The sequence below is a fragment of the Megalopta genalis genome, chromosome 3, assembly GCF_051020955.1.
Source record: "Megalopta genalis isolate 19385.01 chromosome 3, iyMegGena1_principal, whole genome shotgun sequence".
NCBI lineage: Eukaryota > Metazoa > Arthropoda > Insecta > Hymenoptera > Halictidae > Megalopta > Megalopta genalis.
Window position 1 is genome coordinate 24,948,258 of NC_135015.1, and position 20,020 is coordinate 24,968,277.

At 36.7% G+C, this 20,020-nt stretch overlaps 1 protein-coding gene across 4 annotated transcripts in view; it reads left to right on the forward strand.

Moving 5' to 3' along the window:
- Positions 1-20,020, forward strand: part of LOC117221967 (venom dipeptidyl peptidase 4) — a 440,681-nt gene that overhangs the window by 313,623 nt on the left and 107,038 nt on the right. For all 4 annotated transcript variants that reach the window (XM_033473358.2, XM_033473359.2, XM_033473357.2 and 1 more), the window contains 2 exons: positions 1,303-1,542; positions 3,883-4,121. In XM_033473358.2, the coding sequence (XP_033329249.1) occupies positions 1,303-1,542; positions 3,883-4,121 (479 nt within the window). The remainder of the gene's footprint in view (positions 1-1,302; positions 1,543-3,882; positions 4,122-20,020) is intronic.

Here is a 20,020-nt window from a genome sequence, read left to right on the forward strand (position 1 = left end):
TATTTTACGTCGGCGAGGATTTTATGGTCTTCGAGGGGCTGCGATTTATAATTGAAAGGGTCTCGGCGAGTTGTTCAGTGACGCTAGTTATGGCAATCATGTGCCAATAATCACATGAAAAAGAGATTGTTTAGATTCTCCGTTAGTCCAGCATAATAATTAAAAATTCGATTAACGGGTGAATAGAGCTTCAATAAAACGCGAGACAGTTTCACTAGATTTTACTAAATTTACTAGATTTACGATTTTTAATTTACGATTATTCGTATCGTAAAGATACATTAATGAGTTATTTGTCCAATTTATATGTTACTTACGGCAAATGTTACAGTAACACATGTTAAAAATCAGAATAAATGTCTCACTGTTACTTTTGTATACTAATGTAAAACAGCTGTTCTTTGTGCTCCGCAAATCTAATATTAAATGTCAGAAACTAGCCAGTGAATTAACAATAGTTATTCGTAACACTGTTTATTTCTAACACTGTTAATTCATACGAACGAACAGTGCAGTACTTCTCGCCAATTTCGGTATTTATCTTTAAAATTTCGCGCACGTAATTTCGCATCTGTCACAAAAATGCTACGATGTTTCTTCCCGGTGTGTTACACAGTGCGATTCACAGTAGAATTTATGGCTTTCCAGTGGATGTAGTATTCATTTTTCAAAACCGGGCGAATCTGCATGCAAGACCGCGTAGAAAATGTGGACTACATATTTTTCTTACAATGTTTCATATTCGAGATAACGCGGATTAAAGATTTACTACCTTCGTTCGCGTTAGCGCACGGCTGACGCATGGCTGACCGTTTCCACTTGCCGCGTGTACGCGCGAACTTTCGGCGTTAATTATCTCGAACACGGAGGCCAATATGAAAAAACTTTATTCCACACTTTCGACGCACCGTTCCGCGCAGAATCGCGTGAAAATTATTCGAAAAATTTCAGTTCCCTAGAAAACGATTTATTCGGTCTCGCAGCGTGGATCGGTCTTGTAGTCGAAGCATCGACGTTCCTTCTAAATAGCAATAAATTCCATAGGCGCGCGCCGTTCCTTATAAAATATTTCCCGCATAAAGATTACGGTCTATTACCGTTATTGCTGTCGAAGAAATGATCGAAATAAAATCGAGCGTTTTCGAGGGCCGTTTTCGAGGTCCATCTGGCACGATTAAAATTTCATTGGACCGGTTCCCGTGCGTCGTATCGCCGACAGGAATTACGGTGGTCGAGTGACGTCCGCGATTCTCGCGCAATATTGGAACGTATATTGCAGCGATCGCCCGATTTCTGTTGCAGAGTGGCACTGCGAATCCTACGGTGAAGCTGTTCTACGTCGACTTGGAGAATGTGGTCCGCGGTAACGTGAGCTTAACTGAAATCGAACATCCGGCCGAGTTAAACTCCCAGGAACGGATTTTATCTGCCGTCGCTTTTCCCACGGACAATCTCGTGTACGCGACCTGGATGAACCGAGTGCAGAACAAGGCGTACTTCCATTTCTGTTACGTCGACGGTCTTGTACCGAATTGCACCGTGGTACGTATACGTCGACGATGGGGCCGAGAGACGAGCCGCCTCTCTTTCCTTCTCTCCTGGCCGTCCCCGGCTCTCTTTTCCTCCGATCCTTCCGCAGCTAATTTCCAGCTTCGACAAGATGGCCGCCGATAACTCTGCGGCTCCTCTTCCGCAGAATGTTCCCGCGCTTTTTTTTGCCACGGCAACCCATCCCTCGGGGTCGTTTTAAAAAAGAAACGATGATCGGCGCAGTTTTATTATTGTCGTCGAGCTCGGCTCGCGGCTGGAAATACTGTGGTCCGCGCCGCGCGAAGGCCGGGTCCCTGCTGACCCGATCGCAGACATTGTTAATTTAATTACAGCTCGCGATAATGCGAGAAGGGAGATCGATGATCGTATTTTCCGGGGCTCGAGGGACCGGGCCACGTTTAATTTGCGCATTCTCTATCCGAAGAAAATTTTATTCGAAATTATTTTCTCGGTTTTCCGATAGTTTCGTTTTCGATATTTTAATATCGAATGTTTTCATTTTGCGATACTTGAATTTCGGAGATTTGATTTTCGATATTTAACAGCGCCGCCGCGGTTTAATTAGGATATATTTCTCTCTAGTGGAAAATGAAATTTTTAATTACTTTATCGATTATTCGGTGTTTCGTGAGATCCGCGGTATTGGAAATTCTTCTTTTTTTCTTCTTCTGGATTGACACGAACCGTTTTTAAATTGTTGTAAGATCGTCTTAGCGATGATACATTTTTGAGGTTTCGAAAGGAGAAGCGGAAACCGCCTAACGAAACCGTTGTTAAAAATGATTAATAAAGTGAAGCTGAATACTGAATTTTTCCGAACTGTTTCTGGCGTGTTCGTTTTGCATAATTAAAATTCGATTCGACGTGTTTCCTGTACCATCGAACGAACAATGCACGCGCGAACGTATTCGAATAATAATTTCAGAAAACGTGCGCAAGTGTTCGAATTATATTCATGCGGACAAAAGACTGTGCGCAATTAGCTTGTTGCAACGCGTTACGTACGTTTTCATTAAGCAATGTCTCGTCGTGGCTTACAATTCATCCAATTTTAAACAACCGAGTTTCATGGTGTTTGATATTTGTCGAGTAAATCTGCATTTCTCTGATTGCAATTCCCTAAAAATTCGGACGTTTACTTCCGACGTGTTGACATTACTGCACGAAGCAACACAATTTCACAATTTTTATCTAATTCCTGTCCGTAAAATATTTTATTCTAATCATACTTAAGTGACATGTCCTCTCCCTAGTCGCATCACTCATTGCATTCTCATCTTTTCCGAAAATGCATCCTACTAGTCTCAGTAACTGGTCCAAAATTTTGCTGTAGACCTAGATGGACCAATTACGGAGACTAGTGGGATCGATTTCTGAAGAGATCCCAAAAATCCGGAAAATGACTTCCACTAGTCTCAGTAACTGGTCCCAAATTTTGCTGTAGACCTAGGTAGACCAGTTACTGAGGCTAGTGGGATTGATTTCTGAAGAGATCCCAAAAATCCGGAAAATGAATTCCACTAGTCTCAGTAACTGGTCCCCCAAATTTTGCTATCGACCCAAGTGGACCAGTTACTGAGACTAGTAGAATTCATTTTCGGGATTTTTGGCATCTCTCATTTCTATGTCTTCCGATTCCCACAAATACGGAAAACGAATTCTACTAGTCTCGGTAACTGGTCCAAAATTTTGCTGTTGGCCTAGAGGGACCAGTTACTGAGACTAGTAGAATTCATTTCCCGGACTTTTGCGATCTGTTGAGAAATCAATCCCACTAGTCTCAGTAACTGGTCCCAAATTTTGCTACCGGCCTAGGTGGACCAGTTACTGAGACTAGTGGAATGGATTTTCCGGATTTTTGTGATCTGTCCCGAAAATGAATTCCACTAGTCTGAGTAACTGGTCCATAGTCATAGTATTGAAAAAATCTGCACCAGTTACTGTGGTTAGTAGAATTCATTTCCAAAAAAAATGAAACTGGAAGTGCGAGTCCATTAAATATCGCATAAATAAGCAATTCATTACTAATCACCAAATTGAATTAAGTGGTCAGCCAAATCATAGCCCCTATTTCCAACGAAACGAACCACAGACGAATGAACTTTTCATCCGAATAAATATTCTATTTCGAACGATTTATTACCGCGTTCGGTGACCCAACCGTGCGGCGTCGTCGAGGCGAATTCAATGACCCGCGACCCCGCTATAACCTTGAACCTTGAAACACCGTTAAAATTGAAGCCGCAGAAAGGGAATTCGAGGGCGGAATTTTTCGGGGGCGGGTGGATTCGGTCGGCGGCGTTATGCCGAATGAAATATTCATGGTCGCAGAGGCTGGAGTACTTCGAGAAGCACGGATGGGTCGAGCAGTTCGAGGCGCCGGTGTTCAGCGAGGACGGGAACTCGTTCCTGACGATTCTGCCGCACAAGCAGGCCAACACCAGCAGCTATTGGAGGCATGTCGCCGCGATTACCGATGTGACCTCGGGCCGGTCGTCCCCGCGGCCGCTCACTTCCGGCCTCTTCGTCGTAACGGAAATAGTTGGCTGGGACCAAGCGAACTCCTACCTGTAAGTATATTTGAAAGTCCCGTGCCGTCTGCGGCCGGCTATTATCCCGTGTAAGTTCGCCTAAGCTCGGCGGGGACGCTTCCAGCTAACGCTGCGATAAGAAGGGAGGAGCTACCGAATGGCGAGCCATTCGGCCAAAGCGTCTGGGAGTTGTTAACATGCTCCCTGACGAACGAACACCGCCGAACTCTTCCCCGTACCGCGCCGCGACTCTCCCGGCTCCTTTCGCTCTTGGCCGTTTTGATAAATTAGGTACACCGAATGGTGCACCGGTATGGTCCTCTTGGGATGTTTATGGAACCCGGCTCTTTATGCGGAATTAGACACTTTTCGCCGGGCTGTCGAAACTCGAGTTTCCTCCGTCGGAAATCATACCGGAACATTTTTATACCTCGCGTATATTCTCATGGTCTTTTCATTATTTTTTACTGGTTGGCATGTTGAACGGAATTTAGCAGAATAAAGAAGACCATTTTATTCGTTGAATTTGGTCGAGTAGAATTTTATTCGAAGAATTCATTCAATTGAATACAATGTTATTCGAAGAATTCATTCGACATCTTAGTCGAATAGAATGTTATTCGAAGAATTCATTCGATATATTAGTCGAATACAATTTTACTCGAAGAATTTATTCGATATATTAGTCGAATCGGATATTATTCGAATCGGATATTACTCGAAGAATTTATTGGATATATTATTCGAATCGAATATTACTCGAAGAATTTATTCGAATTGAACATTACTCGAAGAATTTAGTCGATATATTATTCGAATCGAATATTACTCGAAGAATTTATTCGATATATTATTCGAATCGAATATTACTCGTAGAATTTATTCGATATATTATTCGAATCGAATATTACTCAAAGAATTTATTGGATATATTATTCGAATAAAATATCACTCGAAGAATTCATTCGATATATTATTCGAATAAAATATCACTCGAAGAATTCATTCGATATATTATTCGAGCAGTGTCTTCAAGAATAATCTTATAGAATCGTCTTCTTGCAAAAATATATTTCGAAAATCGATCTTACACTTTGATTTTGAAGCCTGGATAATCCTCTAGAATTAACGAAGTATTTATTAGATCGCTTTACGCTTGAAAAAGCTATAAATTATCACGAAGATCCTGTAGAATTAATAAAGTACTTGTTAGACTTTTTTCGTGTTGAACAAAATTATAAATGATTAAGGAGATCTTTCGGATCGATTAATAAACTATTTGCTGGCCTGTTTCACCTTTAACGAAATTATAAACTGTTCAATCTCCTAGAATTATCGATGAAATACTTACATTGGACCGTTCCACGTGCAACAAAACCACAAATGGTTGAACAGACATTCGAGCACGAGCATGAAGTACTTATTAGACGGTCTCACCATTTAACGAAACCCTGCAATCGTTAAAGAGGTATTCGAGAAGGGATGAATGGCTCGGTAGATTGTTTTGTCTCTAATGAAACCTCAATCGTTAAAAAGCTCTTCTAAATTTAACGAGACACTTATTCCACACTCGCGTCTTTGATGAAACGTTAATTCGTTAAAACGATCCGGAACGAAGTGCTTTCTGCGATATATATATGTATTATTATATCGCCGTGAACGTGGACTTCAAATCGTTGCGACAAATTTTCAAAAAGCTGCTTCTAATTAGCGTGGATATAAATAATATATTTTATATATTTAATAATTTATTTTATAATTTTATATATTATATAATATATAAAATATATAATATATATTATAATATTTAATAAATATATAATAAATTATAAAAATATTCGTTCAAAATATACGTTCATAAATATAATACGTTTCGAGAAGATTTACTTGTATTTGTTATCTCAGAATACTGATATTTTTCTCAGTACAAATAATATCGTATAAACATGAAAAAAATCACCACTTTTCATTACTGTAAAGTGACTTATGCCACTTTCAAAATAAACGACTCTTATATTCCATTCGAATATTCCATATCGATGATTCGTAGCACAAAGCAAGTTCGTGACGTAACCCATATACCGCAAGAAGCCAAACGCGCGGCTAACAATGGCCAAGTTGACCAGAACCAACCGTCTTGGACCCGGCATTAGTTACGATCCCCGAAATTTGCATTTCAGAGGGACTTTCGAACATTCGAACGCAAATCAGGCTTAGCATCCTCAGAGTATCCTGAATTGTGTGACAATAGTCCACAGTGCCGTGGAGGCTCCTGAAACGTACGACCCTCGCCGTTTGTCCGAACTGACTATTCGACAATTTCAGTCGCGTTCATCGTCCGAGGAAATATTCCGGAATTTCTAATTAATATAACCTCGATTATCCGAATTACCAATGTCCAATCTTTATTAATTATTCCAAAGCGTTCCACGTTCGACGATTCGATTTAAAACGATGCGAGGAAACGCTGATATTCATTAGACAGCGTGCTAGAAATTAATTGTGCAACATGGTAGAAATTAATTGTTCAACATGGACAAAATTAATTGTCCGGCATAGCAGAAATTAATAGTGCAGCATAGTAGAAATTAATTGTGCAACAAAGTAAACATTAATTGTGCAACACAGTAGTAAAAATTGACTGCGCAAGATAGCACAAATTAATTATGCAACAAAGTAAATATTAATTAAATTAATTGTAGAACATAATAGAAATTAGTTATACAACATAGTAAAAATAATAATCGATAGCATAATAGAAATTAATTGTGCAAGAAAGTAAAATTTAAGTTGTGCAACACAGTAGTAAAAATTGACTGCGCGAGATAGCACAAATTAATTGTGCAATAAAGTAAATATTAATTAAATTAATTGTAGAACATAATAGAAATTAGTTATACAACATAGTAAAAATAATAATCGATAGCACAGTAGAAATTAATTGTGCAACAAAGTAAAATTTAAGTTGTGCAACACAGTAGTAAAAACTGACTGCGCAAGATAGCACAAATTAATTATGCAACAAAGTAAAAATTATTTAAATGAATTGTAGAACATAATAGAAATTAGTTATACAACATAGTAAAAATAATAATCGAGGTTCTACTGTACAGTTACAATGAGAATGCCGATCCTCGCATAATCTCCTACTTTTCCAGTCGACTTTCGAGTCATTTCAATCGGTGAAAATTGTTTTACACGCTTTCTATAGAATTAAAATAAGCCAAGAGTGCTATTGCAAGGGTATTTAGCAAGAACATTGTAGACCTTTTGAAATGCGTGGAATCTACGTAGAAAACTGAGACAGAAATGTGAAATAAACATAATCCTAGAGTGCTTCGTTTCTGAGATAATCGAGTTGCGACCTTTGTCTGTCTCTGACCGTGGCTGTCCATTTCTACTTGGAGCACTGCAGAGGAAACTTCGGAGTTAATTATCTCGAAAACGAAGGGCTTTATGGAAAACGTTTATTCTACATTTTCGACGCATCGTTTCACGCAGAATCGCGTACGGTGCCTCATCAAATATTTCACACACAATGATCGCGATCTATTCGATGTTCATTCTTTACTCTTGCCATTTCGTTGATTAAAAACAAACGAAACTACGAAACTGTTGCTAACAATATTATTAAACTAACATTGACTGTTCCACCAGTATATATTGGATCGATGCTTCCTCAAAATATTGTTCAATAATAATTGCTACAATCTCATCCATAAAAATCAATAGAATTATTTCGATTAATATAACGCAACGAGAGTTCTTCTTCGAAGTAATTATTCGAAAGAAAATTGTCTCCAAAAATTTCTATCGAATTTTGTCTGTGTCTCGTGCACCCTGACTAACGTTGACTGTTCCACCAGTGTATATTAGATCGATGCTTCCACAACAAAAATTGTTCAATAATTGCAACAATCTCGTCCATAAAAATCAATAGAATTATTTCGATTAATATAACGCAACGAGAGTTCTTCTTCGGAAGTAATTATTCGAAAGAAAATTGTCTCCAAAAATTTCTATCGAATTTTGTCTGTGTCTCGTGCACCCTGACTAACATTGACCGTTCCACCAGTGTATATTGGATCGATGCTTCCTCAACAAAAATTGTTCAATAATTGCAACAATCTCGTCCATAAAAATCAATAGATTTATTTCGATTAATATAACGCAACGAGAGTTCTTCTTCGAAGTACTTATTCGAAAGAAAATTGTCTCCAAAAATTTCTATCGAATTTTGTTTGTGTCTCGTGCACCCTGACTAACATTGACTGTTCCACCAGTGCATATTGGATCGATGCTTCCTCAACAAAAATTGTTCAATAATTGCTACAATCTCGTCCATAAAAATCAATAGAATTATTTCGATTAATATAACGCAACGAGAGTTCTTCTTCGGAAGTAATTATTCGAAAGAAAATTGTCTCCAAAAATTTCTATCGAATTTTGTCTGTGTCTCGTGCACCCTGACTAACATTGACTGTTCCACCAGTGTATATTGGATCGATGCTTCCTCAACAAAAATTGTTCAATAATTGCAACAATCTCGTCCATAAAAATCAATAGAATTATTTCGATTAATATAACGCAACGAGAGTTCTTCTTCGGAAGTAATTATTCGAAAGAAAATTGTCTCCAAAAATTTCTATCAAATTTTGTCTGTGTCTCGTGCACCCTGACTGACATTGACTGTTCCACCAGTGTATATTGGATCGATGCTTCCTCAACAAAAATTGTTCAATAATTGCTACAATCTCGTCCATAAAAGTCAATAGAATTATTTCGATTAATATAACGCAACGAGAGTTCTTCTTCGGAAGTAATTATTCGAAAGAAAATTGTCTCCAAAAATTTCTATCGAATTTTGTCTGTGTCTCGTGCACCCTGACTAACATTGTCTGTTCCACCAGTGCATATTGGATCGATGCTTCCACAACAAAAATTGTTCAATAATTGCAACAATCTCGTCCATAAAAGTCAATAGAATTATTTCGATTAATATAACGCAACGAAAGTTCTTCTTCGGAAGTAATTATTCGAAAGAAAATTGTCTCCAAAAATTTCTATCGAATTTTGTCTGTGTCTCCTGCACCCCGAGCAGCTGCATCGACGTGACAGAATGGAATTTTTCACGGCGGCAACGGCGGCGATCCGTGGGCCCTTAAATCTCGCCGGCAATCGAGGAGTCGAGTCGTTCAAATATCGACATTAAGTACACGGACTTACCTGCGTACTTTCCATTATTTCCCGATAAAATACGGCTCATAAGGAACGATATTACACCGGAGGGGAGGGTGGCACGATATTGGAGATCCTCGTAAAATCACGGAGGCAAACCGTGTTTCTGGAGGAGGCCGGGGGCCGCGGCGTGCCGCGGGGGCCGGAGGAGACGCGACGCGGCGGCCATCTAAAGAACGTTATCATTTATCACGTAAACGCACCGTTAGGCATTGATACTGTGCACGGCCCACCTAATTCAATCGCGCGGCCTCGCAGGAGATGTTCAAACGACATTCATCACCGGTTAAATTGCTCGATGAAATAGGTCTCGTCGCGCCGTCCTACGCGTTTCGAAACGCGACCGAAACGAAACTTCGTTAAGATATCGTGAAATTTTCATGGTACCCGCCGCTTTGACACGCGGATTCAATTAAAATGACACTCCAGCTTCCCCATCTGCACTTGATTCTGCGCTGGAATTGTTTAAACAGAGATCCTTGAACAGTGACACGTTTGAATATTTTATCGGCAAGTTTTAATAAGATGTAAATTATAATGACGAATTACGATAAGGAATTATAATTCATAATAACTAATTGTAATAAGGAATTATGAATTATGTATAAGTTGTTATAATATATATAATATTTTTATATATATGTTATATAATATTGTTATATATTATATATATGTTATATAATATTGTTATATATTATATATATGTTATATAATACTGTTATATATTATATATATGTTATATAATATTTTTATAATAAGAAATTGCAATTTATATAATAACTAATTATAATAAGAAATTATAAATTACGATAACTAGTTATGATAAAGAATTATAAATTACGATAACTAATTATAATAAGAAATCGTAATTTATATAAAATATATAATAATAATAATAACAAGAAATTATAAATTATAATAAGCAATTACAATAAGAGATTATAAATTACAATATCTCTAATTGTAATAAGAAATTATAAATGATAAAAGCTAACGTGTTATAATTGTCAATAATTAATCGAACGTCATGTAATTGGAATATAATTTAAAGGCAACTGCCCAACGCGTTTGTATTTTGCGATGCTTCTGAATTCTCTCGTAATGCAGCTTTTACGCATATTCACGTGCCGCATGTATATTTGTTTCTGACAACGATGCAAAAACGTAACGAGAATACATTAATGTTTCACTTTACGAACGTAAACTGAAATCGTACAATATCTGAAACAATATGTGTATTTTGAAATTATTCAAGATAACAATCAATTTGCTGCGTGTTATTCGTCATGAAAAATTCCCCGGATACATCGCTGACTGTGTGTGTGTGTGAGTGTTCCTCTTTCCAAAAGAGATTTCGTTCTATAGATTAGATAGCAGTCGAGCAGGTGTTCGCCCCGTTCGAATTTCCCGGCGTTTCTATTCGCATAATTAAAGAGTTCCCATTATTATGCAAATCGGGATGTTTCGCGGGTTGCATTATGCATTGCGTTTTAGTAACATTTGCCGGTCGGTCGGTCGGGTACCATTGGTTAATTTCGATCGAAGAAACTACTGAAAGATCGGATAGATTGAAAAGATCGATTTGGATCCTGGGATCTTTGAGAGATCGCCGCTTCGACGAAGCTTGGTTAAATAGTACTTTAAATGGCAAATAATAGAAAACAGATGTTTCATTTTTAGAATAAAAATGTAGCATAATTCTGAAATGTATAACGGATGCTTTATTTTTGAGAATCAACGAATTCGCAAAATTCCGAATACATGCATCGAATAAACTGTTCGAATTAAATTGAATTCGAAACATATTTCGAGTGAATTGTCCGAATTAAATTGAATTCGAGAAATATTTTGAATGAATCGTTCGAATTAAATTGAATTCGAGAAATATTTCGGGTGAATTGTTCGAATTAAATTGAATTCGGGAAATATTTCGAGTGAATTGTTCGAATTAAATTGAATCCGAGAAATATTTCGAATAAACTGTTCGAATAGAATTGAATTCGACTGATGTTTCGAATAGCTTCTTCGAATGAAATTTGATCCGAATGCTTCGAATAAATTTCAGATCTGGATAAAATGGTATTTCAAATAACAAATTGTAAGCAAATATTCTATAACAATTCAGGATAAACATAATAGACGGTTTATTTCCGAAAATGATCCGCAGAAGAACGTTAAAAACGCAGTCGCGACGCAACAATAACGTTTCCATTTCAATTCGTTACGATGAAACGCTACAATTTTGTAAAATTATTTAGCCGATTAACGCCGGCGTTAATCACCGTCAAAGCCTGCCTTAAAAAACAGAATTTTGCACGGTAATCACGCAACGATGAGCCGCTGCTGTATGAAAAAGAAACGGTGCTAATTAAACCGGTATGTAGTTCGAACGTACAAAGCGAAAGGCGCGGGCACGGCGAAGCGCGCGGTAAATATTTCAGTTTGCAAAACTGGCGGGAACTTCTTGCTGCGATACTCTCTGCATAATGTTAAATTACAAAACGCCTAGGGATACTGTGGACTTAATTAAATAGGGCCCGGCGAGAGTCTAGGGAAATTGAAGTTGAACCCTCTGGCGTGGAAAAATGATCGAGATCTCCTCGTACGATGGAAATTAGGAATGCGGCGCGTTCCATTGAATAACGCCGATCGATCGAGAAAGTTGATCCGATGTGATTCGAGAGAATAGACGAGAGAATTTTTCTTTCGGGAACGTGGATACCGCGATCGATAATTTTCTGCACGATGTTGCGGCACGTGGTTCGTATATTTCCTTCTCATATATTTTACATTCCGTTGCAACGAGCTTCTCAAGCGTAATAGTCATTAAAATTGCAAGAGATCTACGTTTCGCAAAAATGCTTTACATTTTTATTATTCCATGCACATTTTCCTTTTCCTTGCAACTGCCACGTTGTTGTTACTTTCCCGCGCTGTAACAAGGGCTTTATCCCGTCCAAAAATAAAGTTGGTATTATTATTATATCATATTCGTTTTATTACTATTATTAATATATTAATTATTATTATCATGATAATATGGGATCTTATTGAAGATTTTCTCCCGCTATAAAAACCAACAAAATTATTATTATTATATTCGTTATTATTACTATTACTATTATTATTATTATTAATATATTCGTTAATAATACCGTTAATAATGTCCTTATAATATGGGGATCTTGTGATGAAAGTTTTCCCCCGCTATAAAAACCAACAAAATTATTATTATTAGATTCGTTATTATTACTATTATTATTATTACATTAATATAATTATTATTATTACTACTACTACTACTACTACTACTACTACTACTACTACTACTACTACTATTATTATTATTATTATTATTATTATATTAATAATTTTTTATTTCTACATATTTTTGTCTATGAAATATTTAACAAAACATAATTTCGATGGAAATTTCAATTAATCGCAGGCTCCCCGGAACAACCGTTGTTTAAACAAATTCGTCGACAACGCAACGTACAATCGAGGAAAACATATGAAAATACGCGTTGCAGAGAGAACAATTATAGGTCGCGACCAATTCGCGTAAAAATATTGCTTCGTTATTCCCATAGAAAATGTCCAAATAAAGTTTCACGGGAATAATGCACGGTATTATGTTCTCCGGGCAAATCAGGAAACAATATGCGAGAGCAATTTTGCATCGTGCGTGAATAACAAATGTCCATTAAAATCATGAACCGAGCGAAACACAGAGGGAACGTTTCGCTAGTTACACACTTGGTTTCCCGAGAAGCGAAACGGTTTTAATTGAAATCGATTCAACGCGAGTTCGACGACGTACTTACATACTTCTATTGTAATAAATGCCAGAATGCAATTTTATATTATTTTATAACGTTGTTGCACGCTTCGAATCGATTCAACGTGCGCTCGCAATCAATTCAACTCGCGCAACATTTCTGCGTTTTGTTGTTTCTTAGGTGATTTGTTGGAGTACATAATTTTTGTTAATGTGTTTATTATTAGACCGTGGATTTTATGCATTTATGGCAAAAATGGGTCGGTGAAACTGAAAGCAGTGAAAAGATTGAAAGAAGCTAATTAATTTGAACTTAACAACGTTGTTAAAGAAAGAAAGGTAATTATACTTGGCTCGACTGTCTTGCAAATTGATATCAGACATTTTTTATTTTGCATAAAGATCCGCCGTCTGGTTATTATATCATCGTTGCAAAAATTTGGAGATTATGTGAATAATATATATACAAACAATTTGGAAATCTTTCAGTAATAATTAGACTGCAAATCTTTATGCAAAATAAAAAAACCTGCAAGTCTGCATCCGTTACAAAAAATAGGAGCAACATTGCATTTTTTTCCTTAATAATTTTAATAGGTTCAAAATAACATATTGGCATTATTAAACGATGTTGTCATAAATGCATAAAATCCGCAGTCTAGCAACAATATATGCGCATAAATCTGTAAATTCTACGAACAACGATATACGTATAAAAATTTGAAAACTTCGTGAATAATAATAACAACGATACGCATCAAAAAATTTGCGAATTTCCTGGATATCGATCAAAATAACCATATCAACAAAAACGACGTAATTTGAATAATTTCGCGTTTCATTAAATGCAACGTGTCGCCCGACATTAATCCAAGTAAATGTTACACGAACGCTGCATCGTCTCGAAAATGTAACGCGGACCTATCGTTGTTTCGGCCAGCCGCGCACTAAAAACTCTGTTGACTGCACTTTTTTCAATTACGCGCGTAGCATTTCGCCGGCACGGTGTCTCGTTCTCGACGAATCTCTAACACACCGACACGGTGTGTTTCGCTACGAAGAAGCTCTAACCGCGTTATACACCGCGGACACGGTGTCCTTTGTCGCGAAGCGAACGTCATACTTTCGGTAAGCTAATAAAAAAAATGTGCCCGTCGGCGGCCGTCCCCGAATTGTCTGTAAAAACCGGCTGGCAAAGCTGATGACAAACTACGCACGAGCAGTCCCCTTAATTAACTTTTTCGCCACCTTGTGTGTTGTGTATATGTGCGAGAGTCAGAGAGGGAGGGAGAGAGTCAGAGAGAGAGAGAGAGAGAGAGAGAGAGAGAGAGAGAGAAGGTCAGCCGCAGTTAGTCCTCCGGCAGTTCTTAAACGACGCTCAGTTTCTTGCGAGCCTTCCGCTTCGAGTAATCGTTTCAAACACGGTGCTTACCCTCTCCGGGCTGTGCTCCGACTCTTCTCTCCTGTCTTCCTTCCCTCTCGTTTCTTCTTTTAATCTTCCCATCTATTCGACGACTACTACTGTCCTACGGTGTTTCGCGCGACCGCGCGCGCGCACGTTGCATGTGCGTTTCACGGTGAACGCCGTCGTTGGTGGGAATTTGGAAAATTTTGGACATTGGGGCCGTTTATTATGAAAGTGGCATAAGTCACTTTGTTTTTAACCCTAGAAAGATAACCATATGACAACGTACGTAAAAGATAATCATACGCTTCAGAGGCGCATGCTTTTCTAAGGCGTCAATTTTATACTAACAATGGATATTTATTTAAGTTAATCTAGTCATTTTAAAGGTTTGGCATTATTGTAAAAATAAAATGCATTTATATTATATTTTTTTATATTTTAAGTAATTTTAAACTTAAATCACTAGACCTCTATGAAAAATTAACAAAAATCAACAAATCATCTTTCTCGGATTAAGTCGATATATTTAAGGGTTTGCGTGTTTTAACACGTTTAGAAATATGGATGCTAACTTTCGAGAAGATTTACTTGTATTTGTTATCTCAGGATACTGATATTTTTCTCAGTATAAATAATTTCGTATAAACATTACATTAAAAAATCACCACTTTTCACTACGGTAAAGTGACTTATGCCACTTTCAAAATAAACGGCTCATTTCAAAGGAAGAACTAGTCGCTGCGAATGATCCCAGGTAATTAGTTTTAATATAAATATATGTTCGAGAGTGCAAAATAGGCTGCGTATTTGATGCATTTGTAACAACAATGGGTGGCCGCGATTGGAAACGATTGTAAACGTCTGGGGAACGACAGTGTTGCTATATTATAATTTTTATATAGTGTAATTTTCGTGCTACTGAAATTATTCGAAAGATCAAAATTATTACTCTATTTTTTGTTATACTTGCACAACGTTGATCGAGATCGATGTGAATTATCAGTGAATAATTTTTAGTTTTATTTGTCAATTTTTCTTGACATTTTTTAAGCTGCTCTGTGACACGTTAGCTTTTCTTGTAGGATTCTGTATATAGAATATGTATTCTATTCTATATATTAGAATTAGTTATTGTATATTATGTATCATTTGTTATATATTATATATTATTATTTATATATATTATATATATTATTATTAATATAATATAATATTATATATATTAACACGTTCCGTGCCGAGCTTTTTTTACTCGAATCTTCACACTTTGATATTTTATTAAAACTTGATGTATTACGTGCAATTATTAATTCTCGTACACATAACAACGTAACAAAAACTTATCAACGCCCATTGTTGCGGTGGAAATTGATTCTTCGGTTCTAAATTTCTTGTAAACAATTTGTTCAGTTCACTAAGTAAACATGCAAGCGTGTACCATGGATGGTACACGTGGCACGGAACGTGTTAATAATAATAATAATAATAATATTATATAATATTATATATTATTTATTATATATTAATTTATTGTATATTATTTGTTATTAGATGTTACTACATACAATTCTATTATATTCTATTCTATACATATATAGAATTATTATATATTAATTTCGATTTGCAACGAGTATTAACTTAAACAATCGCACATGCGAAAGTCTGTGAAACTGTGAAATAACAATATTTAAGCTCTCGGTCAAACAACAATATTTAAACTGTTGGTCGACTATCGATATTGAAACTGTTGGTCGAATAACAATATTGGAACCATTGATCGAATAATGATATTTAATTTAAACCGTTGGTCGGACAACAATATTTAAACCGCTGGTCGAATAACAATATTTACGCAGTTTCTGACTTCACGTTTTCTGTTAGCTCAAATTTTCAAAATACATCAAATCGAAGCACAATATTTACGCAGTGTCCGGCTTCATGTTTTTTGTTCGAATTCGAATTTTTCCACGTTTCGTTAATGCTTACAAAAAAAGAATAACTAACGTGTCGAACAGAAAGTTCGACGCAGCATCGAAATTACGTCGTCGAACGAAATTAATTCGAGACATTTCGTCACAAAAGATCTCTCTATCTTTTTTTTCAAAATTTCCGACGTCTCTGCAATCACAAATTTGAATACGTTGTTTTGCATTATAGAGAATCGTTTGTCCCAGAAGTATCTCGTATCTTCGAGAGTACGTAGAGAGTCGTTTCGAGAGTCGGTGTCACGTGTGCGAGACTTTATTGCGCCGGCTGTTATCGACTGCTGTCGCGCAGATCTGATTTCCAAATTGTTGTTTATACGGTTCGCAAATGCCGACGTGGCTCCGCGAGTAAGTATTTCTTTTTTTTCTTTTTTTTACATGCACGATGCTTAAATAATCCGGACTGCCTGGTGACTCGTTCCAATTATTTTCCGCGCGTGACACTCTGTTGAAATTAATTAAACAACGTCTAGCTTATCGCTTTCTTAATTAAACGCGTACACATTGGCTCGGATATTTTATTCGTAATTAAAATCGTCGAATAAAATTTCGAAGAAATTCCTCGATTAATATACATATATTCCGATTAATATATCGAATAAATACTTCGCATGAAATTTTAATTTTAATTAAATGTACAATGAAACGTGCAATGACAAGTACAATGATAAATACAACGAAAAATACAACGAAAAATCGAATGAAAAATAGAGTGAAAAATACAATGAAAAATAGAGTGAAGAATAGAATGAAATATTTTACTTAAAATATATAAATTAACCCTTTCGCTACGGCGGTTCAGTCCGCCGTAGCGCCCCTCCTGAACGGAACCACCCACCGAAATTGTGCACATTGCGCGTGGATAGTGTATTTGGGAAGAAAAGGGATTTTTCTTTAAAACAATATAGTTATAATTTCTGCATAAGATATAAAGTTATTTAATAGGTAAAAAAAGTTTCATTAACAATGGAAAAAGTGAAGAAATAATATATAATATACAGTAATAAAATAAAACATAATATTCATAATACAAAACATAATACATAATAATTAGTCCTAAAGTTAGTACTTTCGATTTTCTATCCCTTTATGACATGTAACACAATAATAATGGGAAATGCAGGTAGAACAAATATAACTTGAATGGTGTGTCGTTTATTTCGGACTGTCGTTTGTCTGTTTCGTCAAAAGATTCACGCAATAGTAACAAGAGGCGGTGCAGTCCAAAAATTAGGTCGCGATTTTACCAGCATGTCGGATATATCCGGCGTTCGTCCCCAGAGGGCGATCATGTGGATGTCGGATATATCCGGCGTTCGGCTCCGCGAGTGTTCATATGGATGACGGATATATCCGTCGTTCGGAGCGAAAGGGTTAAATATGCAATGAAAAATAGAATGAAAAATAGAACGAAAAATATATGAATTAAATATAGAATAAAAAATAGAATGAAAAATAGAACGAAAAATATATAAATTAAATATAGAATAAAAAATGGAATGAAAAATAGAACGAAAAATGTAAATAAAACGTGTATAACAAGAAAACTGCAGCGAGACAAGCCTCGGTAAAAATCGCGGCGCCTCGAAAGCCGCGCGAGTTGATCGAACATCGAGCTGAAACAAGCCTAAACGCGCGTGTGCCGCATAATCGGATCGAGCCGAAGAACGCAACAGATTCTCCGGCACGGAAAGAAGATCGTCGACATCGCCGGCGATGTAAATAAGTTTGCGAACGGGTTATACGCTCTCGGCCGATTATTCAAATTAGTTTTCGCTGAAAACCGCGCGGCGGCCCGTAATTCCGACGAAAATGGCGCTTAAACGAGCCAATATTTTCGTTGGCCGTTCGAACGGCAGTTGATTTTCCGCGGCGAGGTTCCTTTATGGCTGGTATCTGTTCGCGGGAACGCCGGGAAAATCGCCTTAGGGACGCTTCTCCGCGGCGTAGAAGCTCTAAGAAAAATACTTTCGGGGCAAAAAGCCGGGTGCGGCCTCTTCGAGCGGAAAAGTTAATAAGCGTCGGTGCAAATAACGCTGGCCGATGAAAAACTGGCTTCGACAACCGATAACAGGCCTCTCGGATTCGTCGGGGACGGTTCCCTTATCGTAGAATCGTGGAATCGCGGAACCTTGGAACGCGTGTCATGCTGTTTCAACTATAATTCGATCACTTTGCGATTCGTAATTTCGTTACATCGTGTCTCGATCACACGTTTCGATTCAATTACTCGGCGTAAGTCGACGACTCTGCACATCGAAATTCAACCACGCTGTAACTCAATTACCCGTCGCGGTTAAACTACGTCGCGGTTCGATTACACGTTGTAATTAAGCCACGTTGTAATCGCGGGATGTTATTCAAACCATTCGGTTCATTGAATTGCTAATTGTTTTAATCGCGAGTGCAGTCGGAACACGATGTGTAATTCGAGTACAATTTAATTGAAATAACGGTTCTTCGAACCTTTTGGAGAAGCGAGATACGTACGTTCTATTGTTAGCTGCTTATTTTTTTCTTTAATTAATGTGATGATTCAGTTGCTTGGTATCTTGTAATTCTACACGAATTGCAATTGCGAATTGCGTTGTAATTCGAATCGATGGCGATCTGAATTACGAGTTACGATTTCATTGAATTGTAATGTGATTGAATTATGATGTAATTGAATTATAATGTGGTTAAGTTGTAATGTAATTGAATTATAATTGGATTGAATTATAATGTGATTGAATTATAATTGAATTGAATTGTAATGCGATTGAATTATAATTGAATTGAATTGTAAAGTGATTGAATTATAATTGAATTGAATTGTAATGTGATTGAATTATGATGTAATTGAATTATAATGTGATTAAGTTGTAATGTAATTGAATTATAATTAGATTGAATTATAATGTGATTGAATTATAATTGAATTGAATTGTAATGCGATTGAATTATAATTGAATTGAATTGTAAAGTGATTGAATTATAATTGAATTGAATTGTAATGTGATTGAATTATAATTGAATTGAATTGTAATGTGATTCAATTATAATGTGTGTGTGTGTGTGTGTGTGTGTGTGTAATTGAATTACATTGTAATTATTTGCAAAGTTATTTAATTATTCATTTATATTTCTGCACAGCTCTATGCATTTATATGCATTTTTATGCTTTTTTATCATTTTTATACATTTTTGTCATTCGCTTTCGTGCATTCTAGTGCATTCTTATGCATACCTCGTGCATGTTCGTGCATTTTCCACAAAACGTGTTAATTTTTCTACAAATCCTTCGCATTGTTGCCAAATCTCGTTAATTTTTGTCGAAATCTCGTTAGTCTCGTCAATCCTCGTCCAAATCCGTTGCATTCTTATCAAATTCGCCGCATCGTTGTCAATGTTGCATTCTCGTAAAATTTGTTGCATTCCCCCGAAATCCGTCGCATTCTCATGCAAATCTTGCACGCGGCATCACTCAATATTCCCGACTTGAACCGCGTGCCGCGCACCTTCCAAAAAATGAATCCCGCCCGAT